Source organism: Drosophila serrata, unplaced genomic scaffold (assembly GCF_035046125.1).
Source record: "Drosophila serrata isolate PLE 108 unplaced genomic scaffold, ASM3504612v1 contig_23, whole genome shotgun sequence".
In the NCBI taxonomy this organism is placed as follows: domain Eukaryota; kingdom Metazoa; phylum Arthropoda; class Insecta; order Diptera; family Drosophilidae; genus Drosophila; species Drosophila serrata.
The window spans coordinates 1,493,485-1,515,096 of record NW_028256921.1 but is presented as its reverse complement, the minus strand read 5'-3'; the positions used below and the strand labels follow the sequence as shown (position 1 = coordinate 1,515,096).

The 21,612-nt window shown below is 35.5% G+C and overlaps 2 protein-coding genes across 4 annotated transcripts in view; both read right to left on the bottom strand.

The window, feature by feature from the left end:
* The window catches only part of LOC110182556 (transmembrane protein 120 homolog), a 12,494-nt gene extending 11,637 nt beyond the window's left edge, over positions 1-857 (bottom strand). For both annotated transcript variants that reach the window (XM_086830409.1, XM_086830367.1), the window contains exon 1: positions 148-857. The gene's annotated coding sequence lies outside the window, so the exon portion shown is untranslated. The remainder of the gene's footprint in view (positions 1-147) is intronic.
* On the bottom strand, positions 529-21,612 carry w (eye pigment precursor family transporter white). Of its 2 annotated transcripts, none has more exons than XM_086830361.1 (6): positions 21,529-21,612; positions 2,898-3,177; positions 2,188-2,842; positions 1,800-2,115; positions 1,342-1,473; positions 529-1,273 (listed from the first exon to the last, which is right to left on the bottom strand). In XM_086830361.1, the coding sequence occupies exons 1-6, from the start codon at positions 21,541-21,543 to the stop codon at positions 659-661; spliced, it is 2,013 nt and encodes a 670-aa protein (XP_086686487.1). In that variant the 5' UTR covers positions 21,544-21,612; the 3' UTR covers positions 529-658. The 2 variants fall into 2 exon arrangements, with proteins under 2 accessions (XP_086686487.1, XP_020806266.1); XM_020950607.2 differs by lacking the exon at positions 21,529-21,612 and adding an exon at positions 9,353-9,671.

Below are 21,612 nucleotides of genomic sequence, written 5' to 3'. Positions count from 1 at the left end.
CATGCAGAGCACATTTTGCATATAGACGAAATTTACTTTAGTACAATGTTTAACTATGTGGTGAATCAATGAACAATACGAACAATAAATTTAGTTAATAAACAACATTACAAGGAACTTAGCCATTGGAAGAATTTTGGTACTTACCTTTAACAAATCGATGAACACATGTTTTTGTTGCTTGGTTGCGACGGCTGCCTTCTGTGAACTGGATCGGTTGGAACCAAGCTGCTCCTCTCCCAGCTTCGACCGAAATCACCAGAGTGGTGAGAGAGCGTGCTTTTTTTTCGCTTTGTACAAGAGCGAACGAAGTGAGCAATGGTGAGGTGAATTTGTTTTTGTGGTGTGTGTCCGCAAAGGGCGCCAAGTTGAAAATGAGTTTGAATGAATGAATTGGTTGATATACAAAAATATATATATACACACGTTCGTCTAAACTAAAGTTCGTTCTGTTATAATTTTGACATACAAATAGTGTGTATCATGATTTATGGGAAATGTAACAATATATTCCCTTAACAAATCTTATTTATATAAATCATGTCGCTAATTTCTTTTTATTGGCAAAATGGCATTATAATTGATTTTGTGTGGGAGTAAACAATAAACACAATAGTAATTATGGTAAAAAAAAACACTCTAACTATGGCGGCTCATCCTACTCCTTGCGCCTGGCCCGAAGCCTCAAAGCCAAATAGGCAAACCCACGGAAACCCACAATTAAAATGGCCAAACCCACATAGTCCAGCGGCAGATCGGCGGCCGAGAAGTTAAGGGTCTCCAGGATGACCTTGCCGGAACTGGGACACGTCGTGTTCGACGAGGTGCAACTGATCTCGCCCGGCTCAACGTCCGCCCACTGATTGATCAGCAGACCCTCGTTGGCATACCGGAACCAGGACAGATACGACAGCCACTTGAGGTAAACCGGAACCGAACCCGAGTTCAGGAAGAAGCCACCAAACAGCAGGAAGGGTATGATCACCGGCGGACCCACAGACAAGGCCATCGAGGTCGAGGAGCTGGCACAGGAAATCAAATAGCCAAAGGATGTGGACACATTCGCCACCAGGGTCACCAGGGCCAAACAGTTGAAGAAGTGCAGCACTCCGGCCCGTAAACCAATCATGGGATAGGCAATGGCTGTAAATACCAGGGGCACAGTAAGGAAGAGTGGCAGTTCGGCGATAGTTTTGCCCAGAAAGTAAGTATCGCAGCGATATAGGCGACTCCGGGCCTCTCGCATAAAAACAGGCAGTTCGGAGGTGAACACCTATTAATTAATTGAAATTAATAATTAATTCATTTGTTTAGGAGATATTCAAGATCTTAAATACTCACATTAATCGTGGCAAAAACATTCTGGAAGGTCATATTCGTCAGGAATAGGAAGATGGCTCCATTGATGTTCATCACGCCCACTTGGGTCAGTTGTTGGCCCAAAAAGATCAAACCAATTAAGATGGCCACCATCTGCAAAGATATTAGATGACTTAGACAGTTGGTATTTAATTTTTAATAAGTTTTATAAATGTATTTTATTAACTTTATGTCTGTTGTTACAATTATAAAGCCTAAACTTAAGCAGCAAAACCAACAAACTGAAAAGATTTTAAGGGAATATAACTTTAACTTTTAACTTTCATTGTTAAAATGTATTTCCAGCTAATTTTGTAATATTACATTTAGAAATAATGCTTTGATAAATTTGTGCTTTAATATTTAATTTAATTTTCTTTTCCGTTCACTAGAATATGGCTCTAATATCCTTCATATTCCTCCCTATTGTCGCCACTCACCGTTGTCTGGATGAGTCGCACTTTGACAAGCAGTGGCTCCTTGAGCACGGATAGCCAGGATCGCCACAGGACTGCTCGGAATTGCATAAACCAGGTGGCCTTGTAGGTGAAGCCATTCTCCGGCTGCTCCAGTGGCTGCTGAAGGCTCTTGGTGGCCAGCAGCTGCTCCATATCCCGGGCCACTTTGCTTATGGCAAAATTATCGCAGATTTTGGCAATACGCTCACGGGATTCAATCTCCCGACCGGGAACCACAGCCAAAACCTGGACATAGAAGTCAGCCGGATTGTAATTCGTAGGACACTGGGCTCCAACGCTGCAAAATAAATGTTTATATATTAATTACAGGAATTTAAATTTGCTCCTAAGGGTTTAAAGCTATACTCACTAGGAGAAGAAATCTACAGCCTCGCTGGGCGTTCCCAAAAAGGCCACCCTGCCCTCGGCCATCAGTAGAATCTTATCGAACAACTCAAATAACTCAGAGGACGGCTGGTGAATGGTCAGAATGACGGTCTTGCCCTTCTGCGACAGCTTCTTCAGCACCTGGACAACGCTGTGAGCAGTAAATGAATCCAATCCAGAGGTGGGCTCATCACAGATCAGCAACGGTGGATCGGTGAGGGCCTCCGAGGCAAAGGCCAGACGCTTTCTCTCGCCACCGGATAAACCTTTGACCCTGCCCGGCACTCCAATGATCGTGTGCTGGCACTTGCTTAGGGATAGCTCCTGGATCACCTGATCCACACGAGCCACACGCTGTTTGTAGCTCAGATGCCTCGGCATTCTGACCATGGCCTGAAAGATCAGATGCTCTCGGGCAGTGAGCGAGCCAATGAATAGATCATCCTGCTGGACATAGGCGCACCTGGCCTGCATCTCCTTGGCATCCACCGGCTGGCCATTGAGCAATCGCATTCCCGAGGGAGACACCTGAATGCCCTGCGGAGATCTAAAGGCCAAAGCATTCAGGAGAGTGGTCTTGCCAGCTCCAGAGCTACCCATCACGGCCAGCAGTTCACCGGGATAGGCCACACCGCAAACTGGAATCAGAAATATTTACTAAATACAACTTAAATTACAAATTAGCTAACTCACCGTTCTTCAGCAGATGCTTCCTGGGCGCCGGAATGTGTCGTTCGTTGCAAAAGAGTCCTCGCGTCCGGTTGACCAGCTGTCGCCAGCCGGAACCTGGTTGGTTCACAGCCCCAAAAATGTCCAGGTTATGCCAGGCGTAGGTGAGATTCTCCGCCAGCTGGCCATTGGTGGATCCAGAACCGGGTCCATCCGGTGGACTGGGTGGTCGCAGAGTGCCATAGTTCTTTGCTTGTCCAAAGCCCTGACCAATGCAGCTCTGCGAAGCTCCACCGCCTTCAGCCTACATCAGGTTTGGAAGAAATTAAAATAAAATTCAATATAGGTTCACACTTGGAGCAAAGACATGATTTAAAATTAAAGGGAAATTATATAAAAATATTAGAAATATATGCTAAAAATATTTGGCAATCTAATAGTTATTTTGTAGATTTTTATGTATTTATATGCAATTAATAACTTTAGTTACTTAAGTAATTCCTTCTGCTTAAAATATCTGACTTCAAAAGGATTTGAAAAGGACTTCAGTGTATTAGTTATTCTGTAGATTTATAATTAATTATTTGTAATTAATGGCTTGATATATATACAGATTAATGGTTGTAAGAAATCGAACTTGAAAAGGTCTACTCCTGGCTTTAAAAAGCTGTATCATACTGATGGGTATGATTTTTTAATTATTTAATTTAATTCTATATTTATTCTGATTAAATGTTTTAATAAAATTAACTTATAAATAAGATATATATGTAATTTCTTCATTTCCCTGATAACCTATTATTTCGAGTGTGTCTTAAAAAGGTTGCAAAGAAAAAAACTTTTTAATTTCACGGCGTTCGTCCATAAAAATGAAGGCGTTTGTGCATAAATCTTGGCTAGCCGGGCTAATCCCTGCACCAGCTCCTGCTCCTGCTCCCGATCCCTATCCCTAACCAACTTGCCCACCCGCCGTGTCCTTTTCCGACGGCGGCGACCCATCTGTTTAATAAAAATGCCCAAAAGTCCCGAGTAGGCGAGGCCTATTTAAAATGTGCAAATTAGGCCAGGCCATAAGCCGCAGCCGGCTGACGACGTCCTTGAAGAGGAGGAGGAGAAGGAGTCCAGAGTCCGGATTGGGTGTCCTTGTGGGCTCACCATGTTGCCACTTCATAAGACAATTGCGAGTGTAAATCGCCGGCATCTTCGGCTTTTGTTTTCGGTGGGCTTTGAGCCCCATCAGCTTTGCTTTTATTAAATATAAAACTTTTAAGGACACTTGGCCATATAAATGAGCCGAAATCCTTATGAATGAGTTTAGTAAAGTGCGTATTTTTGGGCCCTTTCGAGTAGTTTGCCATCAGCGCAATGAATATTTACTACCAAAAGAAAGTGGACCAATTCACTCAATTTACGACTATAAATCCGAATGGGTGGGATTTGTGTTAGGAGGGAATTTTCTAGGATTACGACATTTAACAACATTGAATATTTTTTGATTTTTCGGGTTAAACCTTTAAATAAATAATATAACTGGGAATCAAAAGAAATACATTTTCTTAGGTTAGTTTTAGAAATTTATATATAAAGTATAGATATTATTGATAATTATATAAATGCCTTGAATTTAAAATAGGATTGTATCGATCATAACAAAGCTAAAAATATTCACATTTTTTGAATCTATACTTATCAATATTTTTATATGCTAATTTTTTTTCCATAAAATCAAAATTTAAAAAACTCATAACTCAGTCAAAAATGCATTAATTTTACTGCGGAAAACGTTTCTATGTTAGTTTTTAGTACGTTAATAAATCTGCATACTCAATATAAAATTTAAAAAATTTAAAATATTTGTACTTTTTTTATTAATTATAATATTCTAAACCCTTAAAAAGCTTTGAAAAAACGGACAAACATTTTTTTTTCCTTTCTTTATACATAGAAAGATTCGCCTGTTGATGCTGATCAAGAATATATATGATTTATAGGGTCGGAAATGGATCCTTCACATAATTACAAGCTTTATAAAATTATAGTACAAATTATTTATATTTATTTTAGCGACATTTTCGTTAGTCATAGAATGAGTTTATTAGCTTTTCTATCAACATGAACTTCCATTTTAGCAACTCTCTAGTGAAATCTTTAATCTCAAGTTAATCGGAAAAGTCGGCTCAAGCTTAAGTCGGATGGCGGATTAGGAGCCCCGAAGGGCGGAGGGAGTGATGGCAATTGCCAAACCCACTCCGTCGCCAGCTTTTCCGCCCAGGTGGGGCTTCCCTTTCATAAAGACGGTAACCGAAGACGCTTGCGGTAGGGTCCACTTACCCACTCCCCCGCACATATTTTCATTTTCATTTTCATTTTCATAAACAATTTTCTGTTTTCCATTTGTGGGGTTTCCTGCCATCGCGTCGGCCTGCGGCCAAAGCATAAATAACAGGGATCCACTAATTGGCGTCCAGGCAAAAATACAAAAAAAAATATATAAAAAGAATAAACTTACAAAAAATGAAAGGAGAAATATGTACAAAAAAAAGAAGACAAAATGATGGCCACAATATGGAAAACATTTTATCCGCCGCGCTGCTCTCGTAATAATTTGTATAAATAATCATAAAAAATTAAGCAACAAAAAATGCTAGCAATGAGGAAAGCAAAATCCTTGGCAGGAGATTCAAATAAAAAGCTGACATTCAATAAGAGCCAGGAGAAAATATTAAGAAATAATGTCCACCTAGCACTCAGCGCCCCCGGCTTCTAAGTACAGTGAAGTCTGGAGCTGAAGGATGGTGTTTCATAAGTTTTAAAATTAATGAGGAAATTTTACATTATTATTTAAATATTCAAATTTAGTTCTTTGAATTGAAATGTATCTTATGGCCTTTTTTAATGTTGTGTGCAACCAATTAATCTGCTTCTTATTTAAAAAATATTTTTTTTTAAGAGTAAAGTATATATTAAAGAATATATTTTGAAGGGTTTTCAGGAAATACTCTCATAGTTTTTAACAGATACTTATTCTTTGAATATATTGAAAATATAGACACTCTAAATGATATTAAATTTACAAAGGAATAAATATATAGAAATATAAATAAATAAATATATATCAAATATATATAAATTTTAGGGAAGTATCAGAAAACATTTACTATATAATAGTAGTTTAAAGTAGTTAAAATTTATAGGTAAGAAACCTGGTTAATTCTAATTCTAATTTTTAAATTAATTTAATTTTAAATTAAATTTATTTAATATAAATTGTATATTCTTTAGCCTTTCTTGGCCAGTATTCTCTGTACTTCTGCTGCGCTGCTTTCACCACCGATTCATCTAGAATCTCCTGTCCAGTTTTTTGGGCTGACTTTTGCTTACACAAAAATATACATATATACATATAAATAATAATAATAAAATCGGTTGACGTCGCGAGGTGGACGCGAAAAAATGTAATATCCGTTACGGGCTCAGGAGGAGAGAGAGACGGAGGAAGAAAGGTAGAAAGAGAAAGGAAGACGAACAGCTGGGTGCAAAGGAGATGGACGGCGTCTCGGAGACTCAGGACCTGGCACAAAAAAAAAATTGTTTTCACAACAAATGAGGCCGAAAAATGTTATTAAAAAGTTTCCTTCTCCCAATCCGCCTCCCACAACCTCCTCCTCCTCCTTCACGGGTTCTTATCTCCCGTCTTTCGGTTTATTCTCTTACTTTTCCCTTATTTTCCTTGTTGCCAAAGATGCTACATTTCATATTTATTTAATTTTTTTCGCTTACTTCTTACTTTGCGTGCTATTTCTGAATTACTTATGAAGGAATTTCGCGAGAGCGAAAGAGATGGGGCTATAGAGTGCGTTTCCCACGCCAGATGGCGCTTCGACAGGACGAAGGACGAAGGAGGAGGGACTCAGGCAGGCGGCAGGAGCCAGAAATGTTTTTTGATGAACTTGACAAATTGAAATGACTGAATGAAGAAGCGACTCAATTTGTTGTGTTTCCTCTCTTATTTTCTTTTTTTTTTATAAATATATATATTTTTTATTTTGAATTTTCATTTTAATTTGGTCGAGTGCTTAAGTGAGTGGCTAATGAGTGCACTCAAAAGTCATTCACATTGTTTGCAACAAAACAAAACAAAATTATACGGTGCATGTTTCCCAATAAATTGCCAAAAAATGAATAAAATTTAAAAACAATTGAGCTCACAGACAAAGGAATTTTAAACTAGATAGGTAAATTAAGTCAATTATAAATAAAGGTTATTGTCTATATTGAAAAAATATATATCTGTCTAAAATATGAAGTAAACTGAAAGGAAAATGGCATTCAAAAAGAAATTTGATCATTTAAATAAAGAAGGAAATAATCTAAGATGGTAAAAATACAATTTCAAAGAGATCAAATTAATAAATTGCCTATACATTTATTTGTTTAAATAAATAATAATAAAATAAAAAAAATAATACTATTTTTCTGATACTAATGTGATAGAGTATTTAGGTATTTAAGGTTATTTTTATGTCGTTTTAATATATTTCTTGAAAGATTCGGTTAATTTCTGATATATAATAATTGAAAAAAATTTTAAATATTATTTATTTATTTCTTTTCATTTAAACAATGTATATATAAACGTTTATAAAAGATATTATTGAAATCCAGCAAATAAATTATTTGTAGCCAGCTCATACAGTTTCTTGATTTTGATTTTTAAAATTGACTTGTATTTAATTTATTTTTCCTGTTCCTTTTTTCAAGACATTTTCGAGAAAGACCCTTGGAGGCAGGAAATAATTCCTTAATTATATATACAAAGGTGCTGAGGTGCAAAGATTTCAAAGTGCGATACAAAAGGCACTAGTTTACAAAGATATATGTACATATGTATGTATCATAGAAGCAAATAGAAGATATCAGATGCTGAACCCAAAGCGTGGGCCTAGTCAAATAATGACCCAGATAAGACCAGATTGTACAATATCAAGCAGCGATCTTTCAGATGCAGATACAGATACAGATATAGATAGAGAGACAGCTAAAGATACAGATACAGTTTCAGAAACAGAAACAGATACGGCATCTTGTCTGCCTCCGAGATATAGACACTCAGCAATGTTGTTTGGCCAACTTAAGCCGATAGATAATCCAGCCTACCTTCCACATACCTCACCTCTATATCTCACATTTTTGGCTATGCTTCAGTGAGTACTTTTCGTTGAGTATATCTTATGGTGGAAATAATACAAATTAAGTGAAGGAGAGGTGAAAATAATGCATACTTTTATACCCTTGCAAGGGTATTTCAAATTTAATCAGAAGCTCGTAATCATGCGAAGGAGTCATTTCCGATCCTATAAATCATATATATTCTTGATCAGAATCAACAGGAAAATCTTTCTAGCCATCTTCGGCAAAGAAAAAAAATTGTTTAATTTTTTCAAAATTTTGTAAGGGGTCACATTGTTAAAATTTTCAAAAATTTAAAAAATTCGCAATTTTTTAAAAATGTTAAATGGAGAATGCAGATTTATTAACCTATTAAAAACTAACATAGGAAAACAATTCGAATTGAAATTAACGCATTTTTGGCTTAGTTATGGGATTTTTAATTGTCATTAAAAACATCGATTTAAAAGAGAACCTTTTAAGCTTAGTAATTTTCGATTTCTGATTCGATCCTGTAATTCAATTAAAAAGTTTAAAGCTATATAAACTTAGGTTGCCCGAAGTTAGTTTTCTTTCTTGTTGATAAATATAAATATTAAAAGAGTGTATGGACTTGATATTGAAAATTAAAATATTTAGAAACCATTAGAAAATAAATGTACATTTCCATATTTATACCCTTGAAGGGTCTTTTCAATTTCAGTCACAAGTTTAAAACCAAGTGAAGGAGTCTTTTTCGACCGTATAAATCATATATATTCTTGATCAGGGGAATCTTTCTATGTATGAAGGAAATAAACAATTTTTTTCTTTCAATTTTTTAAAAATTTTATGCACAACTTTGTAAATGAATGTTTCAGAATATAGTTGTAGTTTTTAGATCATTAAAAAGACATCATAAATCATATATATTCTTGATCAGGCGAATCTTTCTATGTATGAAGGAAATAAACAATTTTTTTCTTTCAATTTTTTAAATATTTTATGCACAACTTTGTAAATGAATGTTTCAGAATATAGTTGTAGTTTTTAGATCATTAAAAAAAAATCATAAGAAGCAATAATCAAGCATTAATGTTGGTTTTTCCAAGAATTTAAATATTAATTGTACCATTTTCATTAGTCTTTTTATTTTATTATTCATTTTATTAATAACCAGCACATGCCTTATTCGCTTTCCTAGTCTTTTAATATTATTTATTCTTGCGCAATTTGCGGTTTGCGAATGTTCTCACGATCCGAAACCATATGGTACCAATGGTGCAATCACTTTAAACTCATACTCATTGCTTCCTATAGATGATACTCACATTATTCAAATGCTCGGCGGATGGGTGTTTACTGCCACCGCGAATTAACAACTCCTGATCCTCTTGACCCATCGTTGTTCTATTTCTGATCTATTTCCTGATGTATTCCCTTTCTTCTTATTTTCCAACGGATTTCCCCAAGGGCGAGAGAGCACTCGAAAAAAATACGGCAGTGTTTTATATATTTATATAATTAATTGGATGGAGTAAACCGTTCAGAGCCTCGTCACGAAACCGCTGGCAAAATGCAACTGAAGGCGGACATTGACGTTGGTTAATGCGACAACAGTGGCTAGAGAGGCAGAAAGAGATGGGACGTGCACCCAGAGAAAGAGATGGAGAGAACCGCAACTCTGACTTTTGAGTGAAATGACATTTTGAGTGTATGAGTGAGAGTGAGCGAGGAGAGAGATAGTAGGAGAAACGAGAAGGGAATAGCACTTGATATACCTTAGAATAGGTGATCTTGCCTTAAGAGAATATATCGGTGTAATATCTTTGGTTTTTGGAGATTTTATAAAGCTGTACTTAAGATTTTCATAAAGGTTTAAAAATAAAAATAAAAATATAAAGGTTAAAAATAATTTGAAAATCTGAATTTTAAAATGTTGAAAAATAATTGTGTTACCTTAGGTAATACCATTGTTTTTGGGGGTATCTCTGTAGCCTCTTTCTCTCTCTTAGAATATAGATTAGACTGAGATGCTGTCAGACACCTTCTTATCTCTATCACAGTTCACCTTCTTTTCCCCCATTGTTTGTTAATCCGTCACATTTCGGGAGTACACACTGTACTGTGCATGATTTATCAAACGAATGGTGACTGTTGGTGATGCTTAACCCCTGAGTTCCCCCCAAAATCCCCCAGCCGTTGTTGTCATCGTTAACACTGAACTCCGTTTGCCAGCTTCCGGACTCTGTCCATCGCCAGCTGTCCGGACATTATCAATCTTCATCATCATCATCATCGCCATACGGAGTTTGACAGAGGCTGGGACCGATTCCTGGCGGAACTGAGTGAAGGTGAGGCGAGAGCCTGTCAATATCATTTTCATCGTTTTTCACGACCAATAAGGTAACAAGTTAACCAGCAGATGACTCTCCTTGATTCTCTTAGTAAATTAACTATGCTTTCTTATGTGTTTTAAATCAATTAGGAAGGTATAAGTATTTTTAATATATAGGAAATTGAATCTGGCTAACAGTTTTCTGAAATGGAAGTACAATTAATTTTGAAAAATAAGTTAATCCAGTTTGATGCTGCTCATATATTTCCATCTCGCTTACATTCACCTACAATGGTTCGAAACGCAGCTATATTTCTATCCTGCTTATATTTTTCTGTGATGATTCTTTAATTTGCTACTATATTAATGTTTTTAAAATTAATTTTCAGAGTCTAGAAATTTATTATTATTATTTAGTTACTTCTTATTCAAATTTATAAATTTCAATCAAGAAATTCATGCAGACTAATCTATATAGACTCAAAAAACCTATGTATAATCCCATAGAAACACCTTATAAATATCTTTGATTTGATTTACAAATACCCATCAAGAATTGCTGGTTGGCTGTAATCTAGTTTGAGCCCAATTTAAAGAAGCTCAAAAAGCCGCACAAGGCGAGCGCTGTGTTCGAGTTGTGAGGGATTTTCTTTGTGAGCCGATCAACATTAAGCGGAAAAAGCAGACAACAATGCCAGCTAGTGTCTCTATCTCTCTCTCCCTCTCTCTCTATCTCTCTCTCCCTCTCTCTCTCTCTCTTTTGCTCATTTTCGCTCACTAAATCGCACTCCGACTGGGGTTTTTCTTTCAGTGACACTTTTGGGGCTTCCCCGACATGCTGAGTTTGAGTGAGGCTTAAAGCGGGTTTTGCTCCTGTTAAAACTGTCTTGGCCATCGTTTACTCACTCTAAATGCTATAAACTTTTCTTTACACTTAACAATTGATTGTCACTCGGTTGTCGCTTTTGTTTTTATATATTTTTTGCAGCGTACTAAAAGAAAAGATATGGCATGGGGCTTAAAACCGATTATAAAATGCTCTTAAAGCTTTAGGATTTACATTAATGGTTGTTTTAAATAAATAATAACATTAATTGTAGTAAGGGAAATGTAATAATGAGATTAAGTTGTTATTCTTTATTAGCTAAAAAAAATTATAATAGAGTAGGGTGGTTTATTTAACAATTTTGTGTACCCTGTAAAAAAGATAGTAAATCTAGTAACTCAATCTAAAGGGTAGAAAGTTTCATGTCTTTCTTTTGCTCTTAGTTTTTTATTTTCAAACAAAGCTCACACAGGTAAATCTCGGGAAAGTGAAGGCTGACTTAACCCCCGTCCTGTCTTTAACCCATGCAAATTATTGACGCGGACAGCGGGTTCAATAAATCTGTGTGAATGTGTGAGTGTATGTGTTGGTGGAGAAACTTTTCGCTAATCAGACAGCTTTCTAGTTCATTGCATTGCCGAAACCCCCTTTGGGCCACGCCTCTGTCCGTGACACACCGCCTCTGAAGCCCACTTTCATCGGAGATGCCATAGAGATAGCCTAAACCGATGGATATTTGTACGATATATTGAATTTTCGATTAATTTTTCGAGGGAGATATATCTATTTATTGACAAGTCAAAAAGGAATTGGGTAAAAAATGTTTGAAGTTCAACTCTAAGCTCTAATAGAAATATTTAAATATTTATGAACTCAATTATTAGATAGACGTACAATTCTTAATATATTGATAAAGATGAATCGATCAAAGATAATTATTTTTATAATTTTCTTGACACATCCTTAGCTGTAATTGCCAAGTAAATCAGCGCTGCCATTTGCCAAGCCCGAAAAGTCTATTCCCTGGCTAAGGAGAAAATGGGGTGTGGGCTTCTGTTTTTTAAGAGGAGTTTCCTCAAAAAGGGGTAAGAGGACATTATATTCCGCCATTCGGCGGAGGATAATGTAATAGGGGGGTAAGGGCTGCGGCGGCTGCCAAAGTTTGGGCAACTTTTAAAGAGAGGAATGTGTTATGGGTTCGGGTCACATAGTTAGTTAGTCCCGCAACTTCAAACCAAATGACTGCAGAAGGGGCACGGCCATGGAGTTAAACGTTTGTCAGCCATCGAGGTGGAGATTTATGGGGGCTTTTTTGGTGGCGCAAAGTTTTCCCAAAGATTTTCTCAGGTTCCACTGGCCTTAAATTAGCCGAGATCTTTGAGCGAAGTTTTGCCAGATTTGTTACGAAGCAAATGTCCAGCTCAGAAAGATTTTGGTAAACAAATACGCAAAAGCTTTTGAAAATGGGACATCCGTATTGAATTTATATATATAGTATATTTCCGCATCAATCTGAGCTTTAAAACTCTTTTCAGATGCAAAGTAAACTCTGTGTTGTCACTGTTTTTTTCCTCTTCCAAAATACTTGCACACTTTTTGTTCCATTTTTCACGCCCTCATCTTGCTTTTTATGTATCATCAATTCGATGCTTCCGCTTCCTTCGGCTGATGAATTTGTTTATGCAAAGGACACAAAGGATGCGACTGGGATGGGATGGGGGCCATACCAGTACGGAACCAATTTCAACTTCATGACAATCACTTCAATCTCGTTTCTCGCCTAGTTGGTAGCCATGCAATAAAAACCGAGTGAGATCGAGTCCTTCAAATATTTGGAGGATATATAAAGGATACACATATATGTGTATGAAATATATGCCCTTTTGAAGGGTTCTTTTGACTCCTGATTGAAAGTTGAAATAGCAAAATATAGTTAGTACCTGAAAATTTTAAGCTGTATTTTGAAAACCTATTTTTTAGAAATTTTTTAACAAGTCAAGTGCTTAAATTGTTGGGGAAAATGTGCAAATGTGTGCCAATTTTTTTGTTGTCTATATATTTATATTGTTAAATTTGACTTCCGCTTCCTATTGGAGGACACTCACAGCGAGGGGGCACTGTGTCGAGGATACAACTTTGAGATGGAGAGGCCTATGCGAAGCGGAAGTCGCCATTCGCTTACAGCACGCGCGCGTCTCATAAAAACGTATCAAAACATCCGCTGGGAGTCATAAAAATTTTGCACTCAGACTTTGCTTTTCGCCCGGTTTTTCCCATCCAACACACTCCCCCCCCCACATTTCCTTTTTCCCTCCTTCAGCTTTCTGATTTTTCCTGATGCAGTTTCTAACTTTTTCTCTCTCTCTCTCTACTCTTGGTGTGCCTTTTCCACGTGGGACTACGCGGCGTATGTGTAATCTAATAAAATTTGCTGTTTATGTGGCAACAGGCTCTACTTGTACTCTCTGTTCCTTTCCCTCTTTTGCTCTCTCTCTCTCTCTCTATGTCTTTCTATGTCCTTCTCTTTCTGCCTGACTAACTAGCTTCCTTCAAGTGCTTTCCTTTCACCCCTTTTCCCCGCTTCTTGGCCAAGTTTATCCACGTTTTTTTGTTGTAGCTTCAATCGTGCAACTGTTGCTCTGCTTTATGGCACAATGGCTGAGGATTCAGGACTCTGGAATGCGAGTTAACTGCTGCAAATGCTTGTTGCTGGAGATGGGCTTTATTTTAGCGTGAAATATCGTTGAGAAATATCGAAATTATCTCGGTTTTTCTCGGTTTCTAACTCTACCTCTCTATCTCTCTTTAAACCTTTCTCTATTTCTCTATCTCTCGCTTTTTCTTAATCTCTATCTCTATCTATCCGTATGTCTATCTCTTTCTGTGCATCTCTAGAGATATCTATTTCTCTCTATCTCTCAAGTTTTCTCAGTTTCTAGCTCTACCTCTCTGTTTCTCTTTCTCCCTCTCTCTATTTCTCTATCTCTCGCTCTTTCTTAATCTCTATCTCTATCTATCCGTATGTCCGTATCCTTCTGTGCATCTCTAAAGGTATCTCTTTCTCTCTATCTCTCTTTATATCTACAGATATCTCTTTCTCTAAAGTTTAAACTTAAGTTTCCTTAAGTTTACTAAGACAAAAGTCAGCTTGAGTCCCAAGACAACATTTTTTTGTGTCAAGGTAGTTTATAATAAATATATAGCTGACAAATATACATATATTTATAACGACTATAAAAATTATATTTATTAATTTCAAAGTAAAAACCATATTTACTTTACTCTTAAGATATTCTAAGTTAATTGTCAAATCAAAGCTTGAAGCTCTTTTTAAATAATTCAATATCACATAATTTCAACTTAAATTTTTCCCCCTAATACCATAACACTACTTAACTTTATATGGTTATGATACTTTATTAAATTCACCCTCTATTTCCCATCATATGCTTTTCTGTCTGGTTAGGGTTTGCAGATTTATTTTTTTGGCGAAAACATCGAGTAGAGTAGATAGTGGATCTGGTTTTAAGCGGCTTGTGCCTTAAATACAATTATCTCTTAACAAGCACACAGCTTAAAAAATAAAAATGGAATCGTTTATGGGCACACACACCACACACGCACACACACTGAGATATATTTTTAAAAGTATAAACATATATATAAATATGCATATTTGAGCGGGGTCGAAGCTTATCGATAAATGATTTTCAGGCCACATTTATAGGCGGATATTGAATGGCTGGCTAAATCCCGCGAAATGATGATAAATCCCCCTTCTTAGGAAATTATTTTTTTATTTCTGCACAACAACAGTATTATTAAATATTAAATTCAAAAGATGGTTTTGTTATATATATCTGTAGATTTTCCTTGTGGCTGTCTTGGTGTTACTTTCAATCATTAATCATGACAAATCGGAAGACAAACAGCAGCCAGTGACATTTGCCGCCTGTTGCAATTTAATTAGATTAAAAATGCATATAATTTATCAAAATGCAAAAGTATGAGAATGTTGGGGTATGAAAATGATATGAAAATGGGAAATGCCACATGTCACAAGACATAGGCCAGAGTAAAAGTAAAATCCGAGGCTTTCTCCTGTCTCCTGTCACAGATATGTATATACATATGGCAAAAATAATTTAATTGCATTACAAGAATAAAAGGCGATGGAAAGATAAAAACAGCACACACACACATAAAAAAAAGAACAACAACAACAACATAAATAATCAGCAAAGTGAGTAAATATGCATATGAAAGGAGTGTAATGACAATGAAAATGCGTAGCTAATTAGCAAACTGACAGCACAAAGGGGAGAAAATGGGAAAAATGGGTGAAACTCAGAAGGGGAGGGAGTTGAAAAAAAAAAGCGGCTGTATGTGAATATTACGTATACGCACCGTTAGACAGGGCAATGAATTATGCAAAAATATATATATATATATATATATATATATATAGAGAGAGACTGGGGGAGATCCTTTTGTTATTTAATTTTCATTCATTCTCATTCTCATTTTCCCGTCTTCGTTTTTTCCCCAGTTTCTTTCTTTTTCCTTTTTTTTATTCTTGCCGCAACATTTGACATTTTGTCACATTTAAAAAATATTACAAAGGTTCAAGGGAGAAGGTGCTGTGCGATATAAGCCACGTACTAATATGCCATCTAATTTGTTATTCATGTGATTTAAGCGCGTCAAAGAAGATTAATGACTGAAAACGCGCTCGGCACCAAATTGAAAAGTGGCAAAAAGCCAAAGCAAAGCTCATAATAACAAAAGCCAACAAGGGGCGACGGGATGCAGTGTGATTGCGGTGTCTAAGGGATAATTTAATAATACCCAGATTGGTTAACCCCTCGCCAGGCATCGTCCTGAAACGTCCTGTCCCTATCCCTATCCCCCCCATAGTCTCCTTAGTGGGTAGCCTTAATGAGGAATAAAATTCAATTAGAGCACTTTGCGATTAAACCAATGAGCGACTGAGACGTCGAGGGAGAATTCTCTGCAAGTATTTAATATAGCGCTAAATTAAGGCATATTTAAAACATTAAAAAGTAGAGAATAAGTATTATTTAAGCAAAAAATCAGCTGGCTAAAGCAGTTGTATCCGTTCAGGTATGTGTTGCATACTTTTGAGGGAGTAAGTGGTTAAAGAAACAGCAGTGAAAATATACTTTTAGTTAAAAAATGAAATCGAAAAGAAATATATAAAAATATTATTATATATAAATATATATATTTTATATAAAATAAGTTTCAATGAGCGACAAATTCTGCCTTGGAATAACCGAAATTCTAAGAATAAATAATTCTTTTTATCGATACAAAAGTTGTATGCTGCATTATCGAAAATTAAATATATATAAAAGAGTATTTTATTTTATATTTAAATATATATAGTATTTTTGTATATAAAAAATAATATCATAAAATTCGAATGTAATTTATTTAAACAATTTTTATAAGAGAATCTTTTAGTAATATTTAACATGTCAGAACTTTGTTAAAAAATATTTTGCTAATTAAAAACTTATTTCAAATAAATAAATAATCAAATAAATTTTTTAAGCTAAAATAAATCAAATTAAATTGATCAATTTAAAACATAATGAAATTTGAATGTAAATTATTAAATTAACTTTAATAAGGGAAGCTCTTAGTATTATTTAACCCGAAAGAACATTGTTAAAAATAAGTTTTGCTAATTAAAAGCTGAAATAAGATACAGTTTAGTTATACAACCATTTAATTTGTAAGCAATTAAGTAAATTTAAATAAATTAATTTAATTTTATAAATTTTTTAAATATCCTGCTTTTTATTTTAGGTCAACAAAATCGTGGCAAACAAACAATGGACCAAAATATGTCTTCGTGGAAACCGAAATTAGTTGAAATTTGCAGTGCCAAAGAAGGGGGAGCAAAAGCAGGAGGAGCATCAAGAGCAGGAGCAGGAGAAGGAAGAGGCAGGAGCAGGAGGCAGGAACAGGAGGCAGGAACAGGAGGCAGGAGGCAGGATCTGTTGGAGGAAGTGCTGGTTCCATTGTTGGTTGTTGGTGGAAGTTTGCGTGCCGCAGCTATTAGCTTTTGTCTGTTTGCAAATGGCTTTCGCACTGGCTCTTTGATGCGGTCACTCGGTGTGGGCGAGGTCAAAGGTTGCGGGGGTTGCAAAACTTTGAGAGTTCTTTTCACCGCAAATTAAAGTGCACAAAATGCTAAAGTTCTCAGTGAAATATTTACGAGACAGCCGGCGGAAAATGGGGAAAATGCGAAGGCAAAGGTCCCATTCTGCTCGTCACCGTGCTTGAAAAATAGCTTTGTTTCAATACCCAAGAAACTGGTTGAGGGAAAACTGGCCGAAGGATTTTCTGCGGTTTTTCCTATACCCTAAACTCTCTCACCTTCCCCTCTCCCCCTCTCACCCTCGCTCCCAGAAGCAACAGCTTCGCAAAAATTGCAGCCATCGCTGCCGCCTGCATTGAGGAAGCTAAGCTCCGGTTATTTTCCCACCGGAAAACTCTTCATCTCCCCCCCCCACCGAGGCTTCTGCCCCCGCCTTCGTCTTCGCCGCTGGGAAAGTCTTGAGAAAATGTGCGGTTTCTGTGGCTCCTACTTGAGAAATCTAATTAAACAAATAACAAAAGCTCGGCTTGGCAGTAAAATCTACTCACTAAGGGATATTAATAATAAGTTTCGGTTGACTGTACACACGCACAACTTTCCGGCCGAAAATAATTCCAATCTATGAAAACTTTTGGCATGCGGTCAATAAGTTTTGCCAATGGCATTGTATGCTTCCAGCCTATTATCATAATGTTTCGTTTATATTGGCCAAGTGGTTTTCCAAGTGGAGTTCCTCAAAAACCGTTCAAAATGGGGTTTATTAATGGTTCATTTATTGGAGAATTATTAAGCCTGAAATCCAGGATGTATATAAATTATTTCTTTGGAATCATTGAATGAAGTAGATAAATTGTATAGAAAATAACTAAATAATTACAAATATAAAATATATGCAACACATATATTTGCCTATGCAAATGGAATTTGTATATTAAATAAATAAAAATCCTAAAATCTTCCACTTATGATTTATTGCTTTTTGCCATAATTTGGTTTTAAAGAAAGTTGTAACCGGAAAGGAAACTTACTTTAGGCAAAATTTATATACCATTGCACCAATTGAATTAGTGGATCGTACCGAAAATAAATCATAACAAAGCTTAAAATATTCACATTCTTTGAATCCTTATTTATCTATGGCAATTTTGTCCATTAATAAAAATTTTAAAAAATCATAACTCAGCCAAAAAAGCATTAATTTTAATTCGACAAGCAGTTTTTTTTTTAGTTTTTATCAGGTTAATAAATGTGTATACTAAATTTTACATTAAAAAAAATCAAATTTTTTTCCAAATTTTGAAAATTTTTACGGTGTAACCCAATTCTCTTTTTATTGTCAAAAAATGGGAAATTTCAGAAAATTTTTTTTTTCTGCCGGAAATAGCTTGAAAGATTTGCCTGTTGATGCTGATCAAGAAAATATATTCTTTATATGGTCGAAAATAAGTTCTTCACATGATTAAAAGCTTTTGACTATAAATTACTGACTATATATTACGTATACGTAATTACGTATACGTAATTTTTCGAACTATAAATCCCTGAAATAAGATATAAAACAGAAAGGAAGTTAACTTCGGCATGCCAAATCTTATGTACCATTGAAGTTTGCAATTGAATTATAGGATCGAATCGGAAATCGATTATAACTAAGCTAAAATATTCGAACTCTTTGAATCGATAATTATCAATATTTTTATATGACAATTTTGTCGACAAATTAAAATGGAAAAAACTCATAACTAAGCAAAAAAAAAAAATTAATTTCAATTCGTCAAGTGATCGTATGTTAATTTTTAGCAGGTTAATAAAACTGCATACTCCATTTAAAATGTGAAAGTTTGGTCAATTTTTTTAAATTTTAACAATGAAACCCCTTTCCTTTTTTTAAAAAAATGTAAAATTCTACCAAAGATATCTTGAAAAATTTGTCATTTGATGCTGATCAAGAATATATATTCTTTATATGGTCGGAAATGGCTTCTTCACAATATTTCAAGCTTCTGACTAAAATTTAAATACCCTTGCAAGTGTATAAAAATAAATCAGCAAATGTTGCAATTTCTTTTTAATTCCATCCAGAGATTAACTTCAATTTCTTTGGATTACATAAATGTATCTTCTGGCAGATGCAAATACAGATACAGATACAGATACATACTTCCATTAAGCCGGAAGCTTTTATCTCCACTTCACCTTCTTTGATTATAATTTACTTTTTGGTTGTTATTTTCCGGGCGCACTTTTCCGACTAACACTCGTTAAGTTTCAGTGCACGGCCGTTAGGTGGCGCTTTATGGGATACATTTTCTCAGAAAACAGCATTTTCCATATGCCTGTAAATACACTGATATCAGCGTATTGATAAAAGAAATTAAAAGTAGTTTGAAAAATAACAAAAAAAAGAAAGAAAACGGAGATATTTAAATTGAAAATTTTGCTGAGCAGAAAATGCGTTTAATTTATACTGATATATAATGTATTTCATTAAATTTTATTGTAATTAAATTGTTATATTGAACATAAGGACCTAAAACAGCAACTTCCGATTAATATGAAAATATGGTTGGTATTTAAATTTCTTCCAAAAAATTTGTGCTAATTTCCCTCTAAAAACTCCCTTAAAGCTTCTATATTTTTAAAAGAACTCTAATTTTCTTGCAGTGCTTAGTTCCAACCTGACTTATTACCGGCAGAACAGGAAGCAGGACTCCCGACACTCGCACACATGGGCTGTAAAAATGAAAATGGCGCTACAAAAATGAGAAATGAAGAATGACAACATCAAATTAGCTTCATAAAAATGTCGACTGCGCTGCTCCCTTCCTGGTTTCTGCCGGCTGCCTCTTGTTTTTTTTTTATTCTTGTTATTTATTTTATTTTTTTTTGTGCTGTTTCCTGGGGGGTGTGAAACAATACAGTTTATAAAAATGAGAGTGCAAAAATATTTTTATGATAAATGACTGTAAACGAGCACGTGAAGCGACAAAGCGGAAAAGGGAAAGCCAAGGACATTCCATAGACATAACCGTGCTGCTGTCAACCACACACGCACATGCCAGGGTACCCGCACCCGCACCCGCACCCGCACCCGCACACACACACGCACACCCGCACAAGGACATCTATATGACAGGAGAATTTTCGGCGTCGACGTTGACATTGACGCCATTTCCGGCCGACGAGACGCGACGCGACGCGACGCGTTGCGAGGCGAGGCAAGGTATGCCATGCCAGCAACAGTTGTCCTTTGTCGCTCCTGCTCGATTTTTCACCGCTCCACTCCTCCCCCTCTCCAGTCCTGTCCTGCAGGATTTTTCCCCGAATTGTTGCAACCCCAGCCGCCACTCTGCCTGCGGCGACATGTGTCATACGCACACTGATGTAACCTAGCCGGGTTTTATTTTTATATTTCTTTCTAGCTTTCTTGTTTTTTTTTTTCTTTTTGTATCCTTTTTGTTGGCTTGGCGGCTGATAGATGGCAAGTTTAGCGATCTAGTTGTCGAGTTGACGCGATAAGTGAATGGGGAAATAACATGTACTTGGCAAAGCGGGAATATGAAATATATATATATATATGCATATCTCAGCGGTTTTGAAGAGTATGAATTTACGAAAAATGAAGTTTTAAAAGAGCAGAGACAGGACTTGTAAGTTGCCGGGAAACTAAGTAATAGATCTTGATTATGGTTGGGATTTTTGTTACTGATTTTGAGGTATTTTAACATTATAAATAATGTAAAATCTAGAACTAAAAGTACTAGTATATATCCTTTTAGTGTATTAGTTGACTTGCTTTATGTATTGCCATTAATTTAAGGAATACTATATAATACATTAATAGCATAACTAATATTTTGAGAGAATCCACATATTACCATACTTCAGTTTTAGTTTTCCTACAAAATCACTTCAAACTATGGTAATGGATTTTATGGTTACTTTCTAGTTGAGATTTAACTTAAAAGTAATTGAGGTATTTCTGAAGCTAAATATTAAATATATATACCCTTAATATTATATAAAATTTTTTCAGTAAATTTTTGCCTTTAGTTTAAGGTCATATTTAAATTCTAATAATATTCCTTAAGTTATTCATGATTTGATGTGTAATTTCCCACGAATTGAGATATTTGCCAAGACATTATAAATTATATTTTTAATATTATATAATAAATTAATACTATACAAAATATTTAAGACAAACACTTACCTTAATTTTTCCCATAAATTCATATTAAACTATGTCTTATGATTCCTCAGGACTTTATGGACACTAAATGGAATTAAGTTATTT